The sequence below is a fragment of the Corvus cornix genome, chromosome 6 (assembly GCF_000738735.6).
Source record: "Corvus cornix cornix isolate S_Up_H32 chromosome 6, ASM73873v5, whole genome shotgun sequence".
In the NCBI taxonomy this organism is placed as follows: domain Eukaryota; kingdom Metazoa; phylum Chordata; class Aves; order Passeriformes; family Corvidae; genus Corvus; species Corvus cornix.
Window position 1 is genome coordinate 19,800,314 of NC_046336.1, and position 20,925 is coordinate 19,821,238.

The 20,925-nt window shown below is 43.3% G+C and overlaps 2 protein-coding genes across 2 annotated transcripts in view; both read left to right on the forward strand.

The window, feature by feature from the left end:
• The window catches only part of PIK3AP1 (phosphoinositide-3-kinase adaptor protein 1), a 40,492-nt gene extending 23,244 nt beyond the window's left edge, over nucleotides 1-17,248 (forward strand). The window contains exons 8-17 of the mRNA XM_039554161.1: nucleotides 2,596-2,785; nucleotides 5,667-5,762; nucleotides 6,281-6,460; nucleotides 7,240-7,302; nucleotides 7,953-8,158; nucleotides 9,662-9,734; nucleotides 10,071-10,226; nucleotides 11,948-12,018; nucleotides 12,206-12,315; nucleotides 13,399-17,248. Coding sequence (XP_039410095.1) covers nucleotides 2,596-2,785; nucleotides 5,667-5,762; nucleotides 6,281-6,460; nucleotides 7,240-7,302; nucleotides 7,953-8,158; nucleotides 9,662-9,734; nucleotides 10,071-10,226; nucleotides 11,948-12,018; nucleotides 12,206-12,315; nucleotides 13,399-13,453 — 1,200 coding nt within the window. The 3' untranslated portion in view covers nucleotides 13,454-17,248. The remainder of the gene's footprint in view (nucleotides 1-2,595; nucleotides 2,786-5,666; nucleotides 5,763-6,280; nucleotides 6,461-7,239; nucleotides 7,303-7,952; nucleotides 8,159-9,661; nucleotides 9,735-10,070; nucleotides 10,227-11,947; nucleotides 12,019-12,205; nucleotides 12,316-13,398) is intronic.
• A 944-nt stretch (nucleotides 17,249-18,192) lies between these two features.
• The window catches only part of TM9SF3 (transmembrane 9 superfamily member 3), a 47,077-nt gene continuing 44,344 nt past the window's right edge, over nucleotides 18,193-20,925 (forward strand). Inside the window, exon 1 of the mRNA XM_039554163.1 lies at nucleotides 18,193-18,324. Coding sequence (XP_039410097.1) covers nucleotides 18,247-18,324 — 78 coding nt within the window. The 5' untranslated portion in view covers nucleotides 18,193-18,246. The remainder of the gene's footprint in view (nucleotides 18,325-20,925) is intronic.

Sequence of the window (20,925 nt, forward strand, 5' to 3'; positions counted from 1 at the left end):
ATACATTAGAGCTAAATAAAAGTCATTCCATATTCTGAGATCAGGAGGGCTGCAGAAGTTGTAAATTGTGTGATCAAAATCTTTGCAAGTAAAGTAAGTCAGAGATGTGCAAGAAGTCCTTCCAACCTCTCACTGTTGTACATTGTAGTACTGTGCTCCTCCCATATTCTCTCCACCAGCACAGTGACAGAGCTGTGTTGAGTAGGTCCTCCTTCCTGACCGTCAAGTTGTCTGTGCAGCACAGTACCAAGCACACAAATCATCTGCACCAGTGTGACCACTGCAAGGTAGTGACCAGTATCACTAGTAGTATGGATATCTGAAAATCCCAGTTGTCGCGGGTTCGGTTTGTAACCGGGCGGAAACACCAATTTAGTGTAGTGGTTTGGTCCAAAATACTCATTACTGTTTATCTGCTGTGAGATAAGAATTAGGAGAAATGCAAAGCAGGCACCAAACTTGAAAGAATATAAAGAAGTTTATTAACAGACCTAAAAGAAGAAAAAAAAATTATACCACCTTCAGAACTCTCCTCCTCCCCCCACCTTCCTCCCTTCTCCCACTGACAATGTGAAAAGACAACCCTTGAGATGTTCAGTCTGTTCACCACTTCCATAATAACCTTGTTCAGTCCATTTAGAAAGAGAAGTCTCTTCTTGCTCATGCTATGAAAACATTATCACAACGAGACAGCCGCCCGCTTCCAAATATTGTTCAGTCCATTCAGGAAGAGGAGTCTCTCTGCCTGCGTGTGAGTCCTTTCCCCCGACTTGCAGCTTTTCCCACAACTGCTTTCGAGGGTCCACTCTTGAAGATTTTTGGGGTACAATTTTAAGGTTGAGCCGTTCAGAAACAAAAACAGAGGCCCTTCTCCTTCCCTGGGAGCAAAGGGTCTTCATCATCTTCATCTTTAGGACTATCTCTGGGAGCATCTCTAGGGACTGAGGTTTTCTCCTTTCCCGTTCGGAGCAAAAGTCCTCATCTGGTTCATCTCTCCCTGTCCAAACTTCTCATGAAATTACAGCTGCGTCAGCATCTGCCTATCTCCACGCAGGTGCTTTTGCTCACGAGTTGAACACTCCACCCCCCATATCTTCATGAAATTACAACAGGATACTCTGATATATCATAGCTTCACAACAGAATTTCAGCTTTAAGCATCTCCTCTCTCTCTTCCCTCAGGTTTTCAGCTCTTCACAGCAATAAAAAGGGTTAATCTCACCTCAGCCTTGCAGCTTTGCAGCTGGAATGTTGAATTTTTCTTATCGCAGTGGAGAGGGGGGAGAGCCGAGCCGCTCCGGCTGCCCACGGCAAGGCAGTGGGGGGGGGTTCCACGGCTGGAACAGGTCCATGGCTTCAGGATGGCCGTGGCCCGGCCCGGCCTGGCCCAAGCAGGGCCTGGCCGGGCCCACTGGGCCCTGCTTGGGCCCCGCAGCCACCTGTCCCAGCGCCGGAAACGAGAGAGAGCTTGGAGGGGGAGTTTGCCTATTCTTAAATGTGGATCACAGAGGTGATCACAACTTTAAGTGGTTTAGAGAATTGTCCATATTCAAACTGGCCAGCTGATAGGTTCTATCAGTTCCCAGAGGAAACTGTAAGCACCCCTCAGCAAGGACGTCCCTTCCGGGACTAGGCTTGCTAACCTATGACACCAGTAAACCCCTTTACTCACCTGATTTGCTTTCTGGCAAAGGTTCCTCTGCACATCTGTAAAGCATTGCATGAGCTACTGGCCTGACCCATTTTGACTGTGGAGGGGAGCATGTGTAGACAGCTTTGACACACATGCCCTGTGGATTGAGGGCCCATGAGTTGGCATTTGTGGATGGAAGAATATCTTGTGGTATTGCAACTGTTAAGACAGCTGTGCTTGTGACATAATTGGAACTTGGGAAGGAGGATGGGATGAAGCTTTACATTTTGCTCCCTTGTATGTGATTTGGTGAAGATCTGCCTTCCCCCCCTGCTCTATGTTGCAAATATATAAGAAAGGGTTCTGCTCTCCTGTGAATCAGAAGTTGCCTATATTACATGAGCTGCTGCCTGCTGTGAGGTTTCCTGTCAATGTCACAGAAAAGGGTCTGTGTACTCCCACTCTGGGTGTTACATGCTGCTGCTAATGCCAAGAAACTGAAACTGAGTCTACATCAAAGCTAAAACTTTGCTATTTTGCAGGTGCTCTGCATGTGATAAGCTTTCTCCCTTATGGTTAGCTATGCTTGCCCCAAAATAGCCTTTGACAAGCATTTGTATTTTTAGAATGAGCTATGCTTATGTTCTGGAGGTTTGCAGACATTGGGTCAGACATGAAAGTGATGGGGTGAGAGGCTTTATTGGCTACTCAGAATGTGTCAGCACCCCTTGTTTGGCCTTTTTAACCTTTTATTACAACATAGATCTCGAACGTTTGTCCTAGACTGCTGTAGTGGGGATTTAAGTCATTTGAGAAACCTTAATTTCTGGGAATGAGCTGTCTTCAGCAGTTTTTTCCATCACTGATGAAAAAGTGAGGTATCTTTTGCTTGCTTTTATTCTCCAGGTTCTTTATTTAAATGAGAGTTGAACTTTTTTTTTCTTGTCCTCCTTCCTCTTCAGGAAACTGCAGATATGCTAAAGAGTCACATTAAGGAAGAGCTGATGCAAGGCGAGGAGGATGAGTCTGTTTATGAGTCCATGGCTCATCTGTCCACTGATCTGTTAATGAAGTGTTCCTTGAATCCGGGCTCCGATGAAGAGCTTTATGAATCCATGGCTGGATTTGTCCCGGGTGCCGCAGAGGATCTTTGTATGTATATTCATAGAATTACAGAATCATAGGAAGGTTTGGGTCAGAAGGTACCTCTAAAGCTCACCTAGTCCAAGCCCTCTGCAATGGGCAGAGACATCTTTAGATTGGATTGCTCAGACCCCTGTCTCTCTTACACACAGTAGCACCTCAGTTACAGCTTTTCTCCTCTCTCCACAAGGAAACTGTGCTGCAGTTCTAACATCGGCTGACTGATAAAGTTGCTGTATACCTTTTTTCAATTGCTAGTGTACAAGATCAAGAGCTGTTTCTTCAGTGTTTTGAGGACTCCCTGAACCCTGGGCAAATAAATTAACATATAGAAATGAGACTGAATTTTCTATCATGTCCCACTTTTTTCCTCCTGAGGACTGAGTACCTAGGAACATTGACACTGACAGAAAAGAACACTATGTAAGATGTGATTTTACTGACAACTGGGAAACTGAAAAACAAGAGCTGAGCTTTTAGCTCAACAACTTGAGAACAAAAGAAAGTGAACATGTAGAAATATGTGTACCGAAAAGATTATACCTGAAAAACCATTATTTTAATCTGCTTGGTTTATTGCTAAAAATAAAGAGCTAATTCTGATAAATATACATATGTTTAACTTTTTCATTATTCCATTAATATTTAGTGAGGCCAATTGAAAATACCAAATTAAGTACCTATGTTAAGCAGTTGCTGTTCTTACTCACCTGTCTGTTTGGTCTGACTTCATCCCACTGATCTATTTTATGATTCCCATAGTGAGCAGAGAATCTAGCTTCTTATATTTTTAAGCTTCTTATATTTCATCCCACTGATCTATTTTATGATTCCCATAGTGAGCAGAGAATCTAGCTTCTTATATTTTAAGTACCTCCTTAAGGTACTTGAGAACTTCTACTGTTTCTGCAGTTTTTAAGTGTGCTGCCTCAGGGGAAAAGCTTTCTTTCTGAAACACTTGTGCTTATGGGCTATATTGGTCGTGAGCTGTTCTTCTCTTCTTTTAGATTAAATGGTACTATAACACACATTTTTGTTGGTTATGGAGTCCAGAAGACTGTGTTGGTTCTTTCCTTGAAATCATAAACTCTTTTCTGCTAAGGGTTGTTGGCCACTGCAGGGATAGTTTTGCTACCAAAAACCGGGATTATTCTGCCTTCAGGTCGAGATAAGTGGTAAATCGGGTTGGACTTGTAAGGAACAAAGCTGATCTTGTTTGCAGTAATGAGAGTTTCTAAATGTTCAGTAGGTCTGCTTGTAATCAGTGCACCTCTGAATGGGCTTGACTGACTAAGTCTGTGGAGGGTTAAAAAACAAGCTCAACATCACTAAGCCAAACTTACCTTCTTCTAGGCCTGAAAATCCCAGATCTCCCAGAAACTATGCATGGAATTTTCTTTCGTGTATGCAAATTGAGCTCCCTGTAACTTAGCAGTTTTGAAGTGGACTCACAAAAGCCTCTCTTTCCTGCTTCTTCTGGAGTTCTAGTGTGTTGCTTCTGCACACAAAGCTCTGCTGCCTTCCATTCAGGACTCTTTTATTGAAATTCTGTTTTCTTTACATGGTCTGTTAGTCTTTGCCTGAAGAATATTAACAGCTTGTCTGAACAGTGCTTAAAATTTACCTGTATCGTGACAGATAAATTGGCACAGTTCTCGACACTTAGATTGGTTCTCTCAAAGTGAAGGTGTTTAGAATACCAGCACACAGGCAGACCCCCACTGAAATTAGTGAGTGTGCTGGCTGGTTTACAGCTGCCATCACAAATAAAGGATTCAAGCTTTTGTACTGACTTGGAGGTTTGTGAGGCTGGCTCACTAGGAAATCATAATTAACTTCTATTGAGGTACTTTTTCTAGGAATTACCCCTATGTAAGTAGATATGGCTGCGGTGTAGAGGATAATACTGGGGCTATTTTAGGTGTAGCCATACTGTGGCAGTGTGCCCGTTTATTGTGATCAAGATGTGCTTCCACCACGGTTTTTCAGAGACTGATCAAAGGAAGATTAGATATCATAGGGTCAATTTTTCTGGCAGGAACTTGTTTGAGAATAAGGTAACAGAGAACTGGAGCCACTGTAATGAGTTAAAAGTATTTCATATTCTCAGATGTAACCCAAACCATCTAGTTTACATAGCAGTAATCTATGACATAGTAATAGATATGCCTCAACAATTCAGTTATATCAATAAGCGTCAACAATCCATTTATATCACTCTTGCTTTAATATCATTAGAAACACGGTTACCTAACATTTTATTTTAGTCTTAAGATTAGTTTTAGCATTACAATGAGGTTGATTTTCTTCTTCAAAATCAGAATTCTTCATGTCAAAACACTGAATTAAGAAAGCATCTTATTGGTTTTTGTCAGTCCTTTCTCAATCCTGAATTATCATCTGACCCTCTAAACACCTTCCAGATCCAAGTAATTAACTCAGCCAACTGTTTTGACTTTATTTCAATAAATAAAGCAAGCACTATCTTATGTGTCATGGGAAAATTGCCTTTAATGTCTTGTTTTGCCAAGGCACACGGTTTCCTCTCAGGAGCACCGTACAGAGGCCAAAACTTTCACCTGGCCAACACATTCTCAGTAATAGCCAAAACTCAGTGCTTGCTTGAAGCCTTGTCAGAACTTCAATAGCATTGTTAGGCACTCTCAAGTGTAAGCATCAGGCAGCTGGAAAAGATTTGTGCAGATTAGACTGAACATAGCAACTTAGAAGCCTTTTTTGAAGAAAATGTCTGCCCAGCTTTTTTGATTGTCACCATAAACCAAAGGTCCAGTCAGAAATACCACACCAATGTATTATATCACATTATATCGTTCCATGTATTTCAGGATATAATTAATAGATTAATCCTTCTGGTTTTTTGTTTTTTCAGATGTAGAGATGCTTCAGTCCAAACCAGATACTCCAGTTGCTGGAGATGAGGTTTCTGTAACTACAAAAGACTCAATGCTCCGCAAGTTTTTAGAAGGTGAGACCTACTTTGAGGGAAGGATGGCAGTAGCACATTTAAAACAATTAAATAGAACCTGAGATTTCTCCATGAACTCTTAAGGGTAGGAGATAGTCCACACTGTTTGCTTGTTTCAGACAAAGGACTAATTCTCCGTAGTACTTTGTAGACCATCACATACAGCTTTTGGAAACCATTGGTCTGTTTGATTTGTTCACTATTGAAGTATGTTAATTAACTGAAATTAATTAACTTAACTGTTCCTCAAGTTCTTAAAGAGAGTTAGGAGATTTTTCACTATTTCTTCAAAACAGATAGTACAGGCATAGTGGCAAACAGTTACATGCTACTAGATGTTAATGACTAGATAGTCTTGTTGTGAAGGTTTTTGGCACATGTAAGTCACTGTAACACTGGATGATTTTGGCTGTGAAATGGCCAGCTTGGTAAGAATGTGGTACATAATACATCTGGAGGGATCCAGTGTTCTGTGAAGTGGCCAGGTTGTTATTCTTACAAACTCTGCTCCATTGTAGGCGGTAGCATGGATGTGCCAGATTCTGAGGAAGGTGGTCATGAGCAGTATGGTGAAGATGTGTACTACTCGGTGGAACAAGACCCTTTTCCACAGGAAATGGCTAACAGACCTCCAGTTCCTGTTCCAAGACCAGAATCTAGCTCTCCACAGCCAGACAATGAGCTGTACATCTCCAAAAGTGAGTTGGTTACCAGTGAAAATGCAGACCAGTAAACTGTAGAATGGCATTGACATGGGCTGCAGTTGCCAAATAAATGCCAGGATCCCTGGATTATTTGACCCTGGAGTTAGTTACCTTTGGGATCCAATTCCATATCTGTTTTTCATCTTTTGCCTACTCTGAAAACGTGAGGATGTTATATCCCAAGATCTTGGCCTAAGCTTGCTCTTCATGAAAGCAGTAGGATGACAGATTACCCCCAAATGGTATAAACAAATCCAACTAAATAGGAAAGACCCTGATATTATGAGGACACAATTAATCTAATACATTGAGACATTGCTGATATGTAATGATATCATTGATTCAACTGCATTTGTATAGGACATGATTTTATACCTCAATATCTCCCTCTGAGGTGGGGTTTTATTGAAACTGAAGAAGATTATTCCTCTTAGCTTATTAGGGAGCTTTGGAAATCTTGGTCATACATCACAAACATTCTCACAAGAACCACGATGACATGTGAGAGAGTAATTTAAGTGACTTCTCCTTCCCTCTGTGACAAGACTATGGGGAATTCATGTCCAGATTTCTGTTAGAGGTGGCTGAGCTAAATTCTTAGAGGTCAATAGAAGGGGAACTCTACCATACAAATCTTTGTTTTCTTCAATGGACTTAGAAGTGTAATAGAAGCTGTAATGCAGTGCAGAATTCTATATGCTTGCCATATTCATCCTTGCTATTTCTGTCTTCATGAGATGCATTTCAGTGTCTAAAGAAAGTTTCTTTTGCAGTTTTTGCACAGAAGGCTCAAAGACCTGAGAATATTTATGTCCCTAGAGGAAGGGTTAAAAAAGGTAAGTCAGATGTTCACCCTGAAAATCCTTTCAGTAATCCAAAAGCAGATCTGTTAAGGTAGCTTCATTTTTGTGGAATATGACTGAATAGACTGTTTTACAGAGCTCTGGGGATAATAGTCCTCTATGAATGACCGCAATCTTTTTGACCTTTTGTGACACTGAAAACTTTTATAAGTGTAGAGTGTGAAGGGAACACATCTCACGTCTTGGGAACTCTTCTTTATGTTACAAATGAGTTAGAAAATGCCAGCATCAGTAGAATGAGTTTTCAGTTTCTGGACTTAAACTACACAGATTACCTAGAAAGAGTCCAGCTTTGTGACTGCTAACGTAGAAGCCCTGTTCTGTGAATTGCTGAGGAAGCAGGGCACTTTAAGGAATATGTTTTGTGCTCTTTAACTAAACGATGTTTTTTAAAGCAGAGCTTATCCCTGGGATATATTTGTGTACAAGGCTACCTCTCAGCTTGGCTTTTAGACTTGACAAATAGCAGGATGGCCTAAGAAGGACATACTTCTTAGGAAACACTCAGTCTGTAATACTTTTTTTAATATCTGCTGGATCAAGGGTGCTTGATCTCTTTGTATTCAGTGAGGAAGGCAGATGCCACAAGTTTAATAATATTTTTGCTGGTGTTCTCTCTTCAGAGACAATAATCAGGCCTGTAAGGGACCTGTCTCAGTCAAGCATATATGATCCATTTGCTGGAATGAAAACCCCGGGCCAGCGGCAGCTGATTACATTACAGGAACAAGTGAAAATGGGCATCCTCACTGTGGATGAAGCCGTACTTCATTTTAAGGAGTGGCAGCTGAATCAGAAAAAGAGATCAGAATCATTCCGGTTCCAGCAGGTACAGACTTACACTACTGTTTAAGAAATACAGCTGTGTCTCTAGGTATATATCACAAGCTGCTCAGTGTGGGTACATTTTTTTCCTGGTTGGAGAAGGAAGACTGCTAACATAGTCCCCCAGCTAGCAGAGTTCTCTCCTGCCATGGGGGAGCTGTTTCCAGTAAGCAGCAAGCAGGTAGCAGTTTTACAGATCTGTTTGTCTTGCAGTAATATTGTTAGTTTTTGAGGATCTGTATACAGGGAATTGGATCAAATCCAGTTGGCTAAGTCACCTTTCTAGAGGTCACCTAGCACCTACCTGCTGGCAGGGGACTCCTGCGATGACCATTTAACTTGTTGGTTTCTCATCCATTTCAGATCAGTGAAGACTCTGTGTCCCAGATGGTGTATTGGCTGTAAAGTCTTAGTTGGTAGATGATCTGGTTTCTCCCTGATTGTTTGCTGATGATTACAGGACTGTTCTAGCACCAGTTATTAGTAAAAGCAGAGTGTTTGGGTGGCTTAACTGAATGATGGAGTCATTTTGTTGGCAGCAGTGACATAATGACTGGTGGAACTATCAGTCATAGTTTAAAATTTTCATTCTCAAGGTAGAGTGAGGCTCCCTCTTTAAAAGCCTGCTTCTTTTGGAGCCTCTTGTTCATGCTGTGGCAATCTGGTCTCCAGTGGGTAGTGTTGTTTTGAAAGCTGTCAGAACAGTGGCAAGGCTTTTCTCCTCCTGATTCTCAGTTGGAAAGGTACTCTCTACCCAGAAACAGTCAGAGGAGTCCCTTCTTGTGTCACTGAAGAACACAGTGCTACTTAAGTAAATTTACGTAGAAGAGATGAAGGTATCCTCTGTGCCCCATGCCATGAGCAGCTTTCAAAGTCTCTGCTCCAAATTTTGCTTCATGGTACAGCAGTTGTTTCATCTGCTTTTCTACCTATTTCTACATATTTCCCTGCTGAAAAAAGTTGTCTTTTTCCTCCCTACCATTTTGTACTGTAAGGTATAATATGCTGCCACACAATGGTGAAGAGACTTTGCTCCCAGTTACATTTCTTCATTGGGGATATCCTGAATTCTGAGTTGTCCTTCACACTCTGGGCTGCATGGCAGCCTCTTCTGTCCCTGCAGTCAGAATTTTGTTCATTAGTACGGAAAGGACTATGCAGTTGATTGTGGGTCTTGTTTCTGTGTCAGTGTCACAGTGCAAACAGAAAATACAGGGAGTTCTAAACCCAGTCTGCTGCTTTTCTGCAGTTGCCAGTGAGTATGTGAACTTGACCTGAACATACATTATGAACATCAGAAAAAACCTTGGCTTCTGAAAGGCACACATGGGTTTCTGAAAGGAATAGATTAAAAACCTTTTGATGTGGTTTGGACTTCAGCCAGGTCTAGCAAGCTTTGTTACAGCTTGACTGCAAAGTTAGCTAAAATACTATACTGGTTTTGTTAGAAAGCTGCTCATCTTCCTTTAGCCAAAACCCTGAAAAGAATATCTTGTGATGTTTTTAGGAAAATCTGAAACGTCTACGAGACAGCATAACCAGGAGGCAAATGGAGAAGCAAAAAAAAGACAAAAGTGCAGGTAACAGTCTTTGATTCTGATATTCTCTGGTAATGAAGCAGCCAACCATATTAATAAGCTCTTCAGGCAGAAATGTATCTGTGTGTATTGTGGTTCTGCGATATTTTAATATGCACATCCCTGTGCCAGTTGGCAAAAACATAGGGAAGTTGCTTTGCTCCTCACTTTCACAGCCAAGAAAAGGATGCCCACACCTGTGAGGTGCATCTTGATTCATTCATGTACAGTTATGATTGTCCTTATGCAACTGGGTTTAACTCTGTTCTTAAATGCAAAACCGTCTCTTGGAGGCTGTAATTGCATAGACCTTTCTGAGCTGTTCATTTTCCTTTCCAGATTTGGAAATTACAGTACCCATTCGACATTCTCATAATACTTTGGGGAAACCAGAATGTGGAATATATGAATACGCCCCCAGGAAAAACGTTTTTCCGCTAAAAAAAGAGTTAAAACGAGGAGACTGGAAAACAGAAAGCACATCCAGCACAACAAGTAAGCAAGCTCTGAGTGTCACCTGGAAAGCTGGATGGAACACACTTACCCAGCCTGACCCTAGAGTCAGCCAGGTGACAGGACTTCTGTTCCTGAATCCCAGCACTGACAATACCACCCCAAACCTTGCATGCCTCAGGCCAGCTGTTCTCAAAACTGTAAAAGAAAGTCCAGGTGTGCATCAAGTGGTTTGGGCATCTTTTGATTGCATCTCTGCAGGAGGAGAACCTGAAAGCTGAGCAAAAGATTGCCTTGAGCCCTGTCAGGGAAGGCGTACCACCTGCCTTCAGTTCTTAAAAGTAGATGGCAGCTGCTCTCTTATTGGAAAGGATGCTCCTGTGCTGTGACTGCCAGCAGGCTGTGTGTTCTTCTGGCCTGAAGGGCAGTTATATTTCAGGCTGGAAACCAGTCTCTACATGCTGTTACTTCGATTGTTGTATGTAAAGGACAGCATTTTTCATTGGTAACTGTGGGACTTCTTGAGTGACTTGGGCAGTCTGCACATTTTTATTATCTTTGCTTTTCATCAGGTTTAATTTGTGCAAATCCCTGCATTCTTGCTCTTACTGCAGACTGAGCAATTCTTGGGGAACTCATTTAGAATCAGTTTGGTCCTTTGAAAGGAAACCTGAGCTCCTGTGACATTACTACCTTTGTAACTCTTGGCAAGATGCAGCTGGCATACATCCAGAACAGGTGCCATAGGTAGCTGGCTGAGCCAATAATTTGCATACAAGCAGATGTGAGAGAAGTGTTAACAAGTCTGCAGAGCTTGCTGTGTGCAGCTTGGAGCTCTTTCTCATGGTGTGATTATGAGAATGGACCCTACCACAGTATTTAGCACTCTTAAGTGCTGCTGTTTGTACCAGCTGATGAGACTTACCAAAGCTAGCAGGGAGGGACTGCATCTTAGGAGAAAACCTTTCTAGTCACCATTTCAGCATAGAGGTTTCTGAATATTAGTGTCCCAGTATTTCACAGCCCTACAGAATGTTATCTATTTATGACTGAAACCAGCCATAGCAGTTGGATATGTTTGGTGAGTTGCCATCACCTTTGGAGATGGCATGACTAATTGCAAAAACAATCCCTACTCTGCGTCCATGGCAGTTAAATGGGTTTGCGTAGATGGGTGCTGAAGGTTGTTTGAACAAACTTGTTTTTAGCTTGGAAATACACTAGGAAGCATTCCTGTGATGAGTAAGGATTGTTGTAAGAGGATGTAGTAAACAGCTATTTGGAACAGAAACTTCTTAAGCAGTCACTTACTCTAGGAATGAATATGACAGTGCTCATAGCCATCTACCTTCATGCAATTGTTAAGGATAGGGAAATGATAATTTAAATGTACGTAAGTGTTGGGTGTGTAACCCTTGTGAAAATATTTGCCTGACTTGCCAGGTGATATTGGCATTGGATCTTTTCAGTTAGATTATGGTTGTGAGTATTTAACCAGAAGACTGGATAAAGAAAGATAAGGCAGAAATCTTCTAGAAGGCAAGCATAATTGAATGGTTTGGTCCTGTGGTTTGTGTTGTATGAAATGCTGCTGTTTGGATCCTGAACATACAGAAAAACCCAGTGAAAATAATTGAATCTAAACAAGCATTAATTATGTGTGTAAGAATTAAGCATGAGGTTAGAAAGACCCCTGAGTTAGGGATTTGCAGTTAAATCATCAGGGTTTAATAATCAGTTTTTCTCTTGCTTACTCGCTCCAGGTAGTGCAAGTAACCGCTCCAGCACTCGGAGCATATTGAGTGTCAGCAGTGGGATGGAAGGGGACAGTGAGGTAAGTTCTCACCTCTGCTACGTGCTGCTCTGCTGTCCTTAAGTACATGGCTTTGTTTTCATGCAAAAAAAAAAAAGCTCAGAGCTGGCATTGCATTTATAGAAATGCCAAAACGTAGCCACTTCTTTTGTAAAGCTACCAAGAACCAAATTCTGCTGTTCTATAAACTCTTCTCTTCATTTTGTAGGACAGTGAAGTCCCAGAAACAGCAAGGAGCCGCAGCCCAGTTCCTCACCAAGTAGAGAGGCTTCCCTTCCCAGAAAGGCCTCCCAGAGTGCCTCCTCGAGGTGCAAGCAGGTAAAACTAAAATGCAAATCAAATGTGTGCTTTCAGTGAATCCATATGGAAACCTTGGACAGAATGCAAGGCAGTTAGCAAGGCAGAAAGTGAATGTGTTTTTGAACAAAGTCTACCAGACTGCTGTCTGTCAACACACACTGTTAGGAATTGTAAGATCATTGTTTCTCATCTGTAATATGTGGAGGAATCTGTTTTCCTAGTTGGTAATAAGGCTATTGCAGTGCTGTTGCTGTGATTCATGCACAGCAAGGGGCAGCACTAGTGAAGCACACCACGCTTGCCATAGTAAGACTGACCCAGGTGGAGTTGCATCCTGCCCTTGGCAGAGATTTAGTACCTGACCCTCCTGAGAATATCCTCCTGGAACATACAAAGTGTAGTGCAGGGGGAAGTTTCTTTTGGCATTCTCTTGGATATTTTTCTTTTTACAAAGTTCAGATCTCTCCAAAGCACATGTTTACACATGTTACTGGTCTTAGAGAAAGAACTGCACTGGTTTTATGAAAGGTGTTGAGGAGTTTTGCCTTGATTTGATCACAAACTTAAATAACTTGTAAACATTCCTTTAGTCCAACCAGTGCAAGTCTATGAAATCTATTCCCCAAAAAGTTCTCTTAGTATAGATATCAATAAAATTCTCCAACTGTTAAAGCAGTAATTGCCACTGTGTGGGTGCAGCAAGTTCTGTGTTGTTGGCTTGGCTTTGGCAAGGATATAGCTGGAATTTATCTGCAGTTAGTTTGAAAAAAGGCTTTGAATCTTTTGATCTCTTCCTATTGCATCTTCATTTCAGGAGAAAGCTACCATACTATCAAAGTTTTACTCCAGCCAACTATTACAGCATCTCTTTCCAGTAATAGTAGAACTACTGCAGCTGAGGAACAGAAGAAATAGCTTGGACAGGAACAGTGCTCTGGCAACTTGGCATTTGCTCTGTTGCTGAATCAGACAGTCTGTTTTTCTTCTTGTATGACTATTGCTTGTACAGTATTCTTACATGTGATGTTATTGCATGCAATGTGTTGTTCCAGAACTCTATTTGCTACTGCTTTTACATGTGTTTTCATTCTCTTTTTATAGGCCTGTAAGCTGTGAACGCTTTTATCCTCCACCTGTGCCCCCAAGAGGTCGCTGAATCTCTCAACATCTGTGGAATATGAGATTTTTTTCGGTTTATATATGTGTTTGTACAGAATTTTTTGGGCTGACTTAAATTATTTATAAGTGGGACCCAAATAATTTCATCTCCTTTATCCTCCCTGAAGCTCTGGTAACTTTTCCCATGATTTTCACTGGGACTTCTTGGCGTTCTATAACTTCTTTTGTTGGAAGAATTTTGGTGCTTTGGGGCTTCAAGAAAAGGTATCATCATTGGGAAGGACACTGATGTGTGTCTTGGGAGCCCTGCACCAACACGAAGTTGCCATTTGATCAAGAAAGCACACCTGTCCTTTTAGGAACTAAATCCTGATAAACATTGTTACCAAACCCCTCAATACAGTCTACCAGGGCTTGACTGGAAAACATGCTTGTAAAAGTAAAGAAAATAAGATGTTTGAAGAATGCTCATTACAGCAGGAGCGGGTGAATGTACTACTGCTTGGCATAACATTTTGGATACAGTTATACTGACCTTTCAGAAGGTGTAGCATCCCCCTCTAGCAATCATTAAACCATGGGCAGGATGAGAAATTGTCTGTGTTCAAGAGTGTAGTTTGCATACAGCCTTGAAAATGCCTTTCCTTTTTCTGCTTCCTCCCGGAAGAGGACAGACAAGGTATTGTGTGTGCTGTATTTACCATGAAAATTCCCAAGATAGTTGGTAAGGGACCTTCTATATCACAAACCATCTGTACTTAAACCTTTTTCAGGGAGTGTGTGGGTATGGTGTTACAAAATCATGAGTGAGCTCTCAAATTAGAGAAGGAATTGGTGGCACTGCTGTGTTCTGTATCTCTTACATGTGGTCATTTATAGCAGCAATACAAAGGCATTTCACTTCGTACTCTGGAACAGTAGTTAAGTCTCCAGTTATCACTGCACACCCCTTACAAATATCAGCTGTGTTTCAGCTGGCTGCAGTGGAAGCACAGCCTGGGGGCTGGACTTTGCTTCATCTACTGTTCCTTTCTACCAGTGAATCTGCAACAGCTATGTCCAGCCTTTTCTCTGCTTGAGGGCTTACAACCTTCAGGAGGCTTCCTGGTATGGCTCTCTTCCAGGCCTTGAAATCTGTGCATATCCCAACCCTTGGGGGACAAGTTTAAGGCTCTGGTTGTCCCTGAGTGACTGAGATGGGAATTCTGCAAGATAACATTCAGAGTAGAGAATTAAACACCATTACCAACTTGGTTTTTAGGGATGAAGGAGGGGGAATGGCTTGAAAAGGACAGGGATACATCTGTATTAGGTGATCCCTCAGGTGCAGGTAGGACATGTAGAGCTTCTGTCTGAGCATGTCTGCTCTCCTTCATCTGTAGGAGGGCAGGTGACAGAGTTGCAGTTCCTTTCTCTCGCAGGGTGGTAAACCCACCCAATGTGTGAAGCTGCAGCAGTGACAGCAGCTGTGACTTGACCGGCACTGAATGAAGGTGGAGAAGCCCCTGCTTCTTTCAGGGATATAGGCATATGCTCTATGCATCTACCATCTATGCATTAAACTCACAGGGTTTGGGTGACTCCAAATGCAGTTCATATACGTTCTCCTTTTGAGATGTCATCCCTCTGATGACAGAGGGATGCAGGTGTTGTGCTGCAGGCCTATAGATACAGAAATGTCCTTTCTGGTTTGTTTTTTTATTTTATTTTTTAAAGGAATCTCAGTGCTGTCTCCAGTAACTCTGGCACTATAGACTCTCAATGACAGTTTGCTTTTGTTCAGAGTAGCCAGGGGGATGGTGAAGGGAGAGCTGCCTTCCTGTGCTCTTCTTGGAATGAAACAAGGTTTCCAGCACTATTAGCTCAAATTGGAAGGAGGTTTTGGTGCTGAAATGAGGAAAATAGTAGCAAGGATGAGTGAAGAAATTAGGGGTAAAAGAGATAAACCAAAAGAAGAAATTCAGCAGCTTGATTTCTTCAGCTGTCACATGCTTTGGTTTGCACACAGCTCCCTGGTTTTGCTCCAAAATTCCCTATCTTCTTGGTGCTGACTGCAGCTGTGTCCCAGATCTTGGAGCTGTGATGTAGTAAGAGGAATTTGTCTGCTTTCACATCTGCCAGGTACAGCATAAAGTAGATTTGTAGGATGTGGGTAAAACTGTTGTAAGGCAGGAAAGGAAGAGCAAAATACGTATCATGAAGATTTCCTTTCAACGCTGTTGGACTTAAGCAGCCCAGGAATCCACCTTTCCAAGCTAATTTTTAATTCTGCATCCCCTCCATGTTATAGCCAAATGTCCTCTATGGGGAGGGATTTATCTGAGCATTTGCCTTTGCAGAATCCTAATACTATGGTTGTGAACTGGATTTTTATTGCTTGTGCTGTGGAGAGATGATTATATCTGAATTGCTGAAAAGTAGCTCGTAAGTAGCCTTTCTGTCCCTCTCCCATTTGAAGCTTAGATACTTCGTTACTCTGACCTGACTTACCATATGAAGCCAAATGCTGAGGCTCTGGTTTGGAGGAGAGGTGAGCTGGGAAAAGGGGAACTGAGCCATACTATAAATGTATTCTGTTCAAGCCCCTTCTGCACTGCTTAAGGGAGGGAAATTGAAGATGCAGCTGTAGTTTCAGGTGTTCCTGTCTCACTTCTGCTGGATTAGTGAGGGATCTCAGTGACCAACCATCACTGCAAGGCTGTTGCCCTATTGAGGAGAAAAGGAACAGCATTAAAATGGCTTTACTGTTAGAGGCAGGTAAACAATTAGGATGCAGGCATGACTTCCAAGTCTCTTACAGGTGATGCACCTACTTAGCCACCGAAGTGTGTGTTCCACTTTGGGTTGGATTCATCTAGTTGCTTTAAGCCTCTTGAATCTTAGTGTATGGACTCCCTGTATCTGTAATTTGTGCTGGTGAGCATGTGGTGTTGCTTCCATCCAGGATGAGAAGTGCCCTGAAACTGAAGATCAGAAGAGACCAGAGAAGAAAAGAGTGCATACAGATTGCTGGTTACTTAAGAATGTGCCTGGGAGGGAAAGTGGGAATGAACAGTGTTTCTGATGCATATTAGAGTTCAAGGACTGAACAGATAATAAAATTGCTGGTAAAAACTTAAGTGACCTGGCCAATTGTAGGGTCATCAACCAATCCACCAAACTCAGGTGGCAGCTGGCAGGCCTGGGGAAAGTGTTTGTTCTTTGTACAGCATGCCTTGCAAACCCTGCTGCAACAGATGGCTCTGGTTGGCCCTGTTGCTTACTGAGACACTTAAGTACTCAATAAACTGAAGATGCTGAAGCCTCCTCTCTCTGTCTCCCAAGGGTAAGCGACTGTTTTGGACTGAGATGCAATGACTAGGAAGAAACATATGGTGTTATCAAAACTGTCTAGGTTTTCTTTTTTTTAGTCTGTGTGTGTGTAATACAGGCATAGCTTTTGCATGGGTTTTGGCAAGTGTATCTCTCTACAGGGACCTCGCTTCTACTGAAATAGTGCATGTACTGTCTGGGAAAGGCTTCATTTAAATGTACTTTGTGAAATATGTTCAGGGGAGGTAGACAATGTGTAAAACCACAAAGGGAGAATAGCATAGGTATGGTGGTAACAGGGAAATCTGTTTTCTGCGTCATTCCTACAAAGCATGGGTGACATGTAACAGCATGGAGTTCCTGCCTTCTGCTCACATCATTTGTTGTCTGTGTGCTTATTTGTTGGCTCTCTTTATTTGAGAAGATGGTATAACTCCAACCCCCCTCTTTTTTAAGAATATATATGATAGCTTTTGAAATTTTTTACTATATTTGCTTAATTTAAAAGTTGTTTGATGAATCAGTGTTCAATACCATGAGCTTTTTGGATTGGGGGCTTTGTTCGTTTGGGTTTTTTTTTTTTACCGTGGACTTGTAGTTTGAGGTGGGTCCAAGTTTGGAGGCAGGTTTGTGGGCTTCGTCTTAGCCAGCACTGACAGAAACCTTATCCTGAGCGAGCTCCAGGTGTGGCTGTGCCGCCTCAGCGCTTGCCCTGGGCCCTGTGCTCCCGCTGCTTGTGTGAGGGGTGTGGAGAATGGGACTGTGTATTTCACAAAATTACAGAATTGATGAGCTTGGAAAAGACGTCTGAGAATGTCGAGTCCAACCTATGACTGAACACCACCGTGTCAACTAGACCATGGTACCAAGTGCCATGTCCACTCTTTCCTTAAACACCTCCAGGGCCAGTGACTCCACCACCTCCCGAGCAGCCCCTTCCATTGTTTGATCACCCCTTCCGCGAAGAAATTGCACCTGGTGTCCAAGCCTGAGGCCCTGTCCTCTTGTCCTGTCACTGGTGGGCTGGGAGAAGAGACCAACCTGCCTCGCTCCAGCCTCCTTTCAGGCAGTGGTAGAGTGTGATAAGGTCTTCCCTAAGCCTCCTCCTCTCCAGGCTCAACAACCGCAGCTCCCCCCAGGCCTTGTGCTCCAGAGGGTATTTGTACAGAGCCCTGCGCCACGCTGTTCCCAAATACCTTTAGATTATTTTACCGATCAAAACGCAATATCAACTACACTTCCATCACGTAAGAACGGAGCTTCCCTGCGCTCCTGCTGGCCGTGCTGTGCCGAGGCCCGCGGGGCGCGGGCACCCCGGGTCCCGCCCGCCGCGCTCTGTGCCCGCCCGCAGGCCCGTCCTGGGCGCCGCCCAGCCGGCGGGGCTCCCGTAGCGCTCCCGTAGCGCCGCCGCGGTTCCGGCGGGCGGGCGGGTGACGTGGCGGGCGGGGCGGAAGTGGCGTCGGCGGCGGGCGCGGGCCGGTGCCGCGGCGGGGCCTGCTGGGGACGCCGAGGCCCGAGATGGCGGCGCCCGGGCTGCTCCTGCTGCTCCTGCCGCTCCTGCCGCTGCGCGCCCGCGCCGACGAGCACGAGCACACGGTGAGGCGGCGCCCGGCTTCCCCGGGAGAGGCGCTCGGGCGCGGCCCCCGTGCCGCGGCGGCGCGGAGAGCGCGGCTCGGTGGGCGGGAGGGACGGGGAGCGACGGGCCGCGGCCTCGGGGGGAGCGGGCGGCTCCCGCCCCGCGGGGCTCCCTCCGCGCCTGCTCCGCTGCTCGCGCTGTCCTGGCCGCGCGGGCCGGAGTCGGGCCCCGCGCTCTGGTTCGGCCTGAGGGGGACGCCGGAGCGCTCGGGGCAGGGCCGCCCCGTTCTCTGATCCGGTTTGCACATCCTTGTGCGGCCGGGCGCGGTGTCCCACCTTTTCCTGGAGCAGATAAACGCCCCGGCAGGTACGCGTGCTTTGTTTGGAGAGCGCTCTTTGCTCTGCCCTCCTCTCGGGAGGGTGTTTGCTCTTGCCTCAGAACACAAGCCCGAGCCGGAGCGCGGTTCTGACAGCCCCGCGGGACACGGGGTGACAGCCCGCCTCGGGGAGAGGCAGGGATAGCGTGGGAATGGGCTGGGGAGTGAGAGCAGGACGGGGACACTGCCACGGATCCGTAAGGAAGATGGGTGTATAAAATACTGCTGATTTGAGTGCTCACCTCGTGAGCGTATAGAATAGTTTTTCTAAAGTGCTTACAATATTACCACAAAAAAATTTCTAGGAAGTAAATACCAGTGCTTCGTCGGCTTCTGATCTTACATCAGAGTGTTGTTTCCTATGGCTTTCAGTGGGAGAAGGTGGAAGTTTGTGTGATAAGTTGAGATGTGATTTTGGAATGAGACTTTCATGAAAACCGTCTCTGTTTCCTGCAAGTGGAATTCGAGTGGGTTCAGATGTGGCTATGATTGAACACTGGGTCTGTCTGTCTGTCAGGACTTCTTTTTCTCTTGAGCAGCCTAGCTGGTAAACACTTGCTGAGTTTCTTATCATAGTTTTCTCTATGTGAGGTGTAGTAAAGCTTACCAAGTGCTCTTAATAAAACAGATAAATAGTGCTGATAGTTTTGGTGTAAGTGGTAGGTAATAAGTTGCCTCATTCCATGCAGTTTTGAGGATTTTAAAACTGGTTAGGATTGTGTTTGTTTTTTAAGAGGGAAAGGGAATTGCTGATGCTGCAGTTAATGACAGAAAAGTTAATCTAATATTGAGTACTTTCAAGAAACAAATATTCTTTGAACTAGTTTAGGTCCCAGTTTTGTTACTGAACCTATGCTTTAGAGTTAGGCTCCTGCTGAGGTGAGATGGTTTTCAGCATAGCACTGTGTTTATTTTAAGGGCTGGTTGGCTAGAGGGATTATTCACTGTTAAGTTAATATTGGTAATCTTCTAGGGAAAAAAAAAGCTGTCAGTTTTATTTTGTGAATTTATTTGGTTTTGAGCTCTCCCTTCAAAAGTGACTGCTGATGTTTTTTGGGTCTTCTGAATGATTGCCTAAACAGTTACCTGTGGAAATCACAAATTCCTTTTGAAGGCTTGTCATTTTTTTTCATCTAAGTACTCAACTCTGAGGGATTATAACTCTATTTTGGTTTAGTATTCTTGTTCACATAGCGTCCAGTTTATTAACATCATATGATAGGTTAGGAATAGTTGGTGTAGAAAGACAGTTACCTTTTTTTGGAAGGCTGTGTCCTTGCTTGAGTATTTTGATACTTCAATCTTGTATGGGAGATTGGAGTGGAATAGTATGGAATAGTATGAATGAAACATGACCAGGGTTTTGTAGTAGTATACTGATTTTGAGATAAAGAACCTGAAGGAAATATTCCTTAAATACTGCATTTTAATGAATTTCAGTTTAAATATTATTGCCATTGGAAGGTTAATTTTCTTATAATAAAAGTGCTTTACTACATTTTGAAGACTCTGCTCACTTTTGGAGAAGTGGAAGGGAAATTTAGGATTTGATAATCTCAAACTAAATTTTTACTGACTTTAAGACTCGAGACCTGTTGGTAGGAATACACATCCTTATCCTTATCTTTATTCTTATCCTGCTGTTTCCTCAGTGTGCAGCTCCATGTGCGCAGACGCTCGGCCAGCCTGGGGGAAGGTGTGCTGGTGCATCCTGACACAGCTGTACAGGGTGTTACCAGTGCTGAGCATGTTGGACACACAGAAGTGCTGCCTTAAGCTGCTATAACATGGAATAGCGTGCAATATGTGTGCTGTAATATGTATTGTGCTGCTATAACATGGAATAGTGTGCAATATGTGTGCTATAATATGTATTGTGCTGCTATAACATGGAATAGTGTGCAATATGTGTGCTGTAACATGTATTGTGCTGCTATAACGTGGAATAGTGTGCAATATGTGTGCTGTAACATGTATTGTGCTGCTATAACGTGGAATAGTGTGCAATATGTGTGCTGTAATATGTAATGTGCTGCTATAACATGGAATAGTGTGCAATATGTGTGCTGTAATATGTATTATATGTGTCCTTTATTTTATAATTGTGGACTTCTAAGCAAATACTATAAAAATAAGTTGTGAGAGGACTCTGCATGAAGCTCTAGGTCTATACTATTGTTTCTGAAGATACGAGGTATGGATAGTGTCATTGAATCAACAGCTATATCCTTTATCTTAAGTTTGA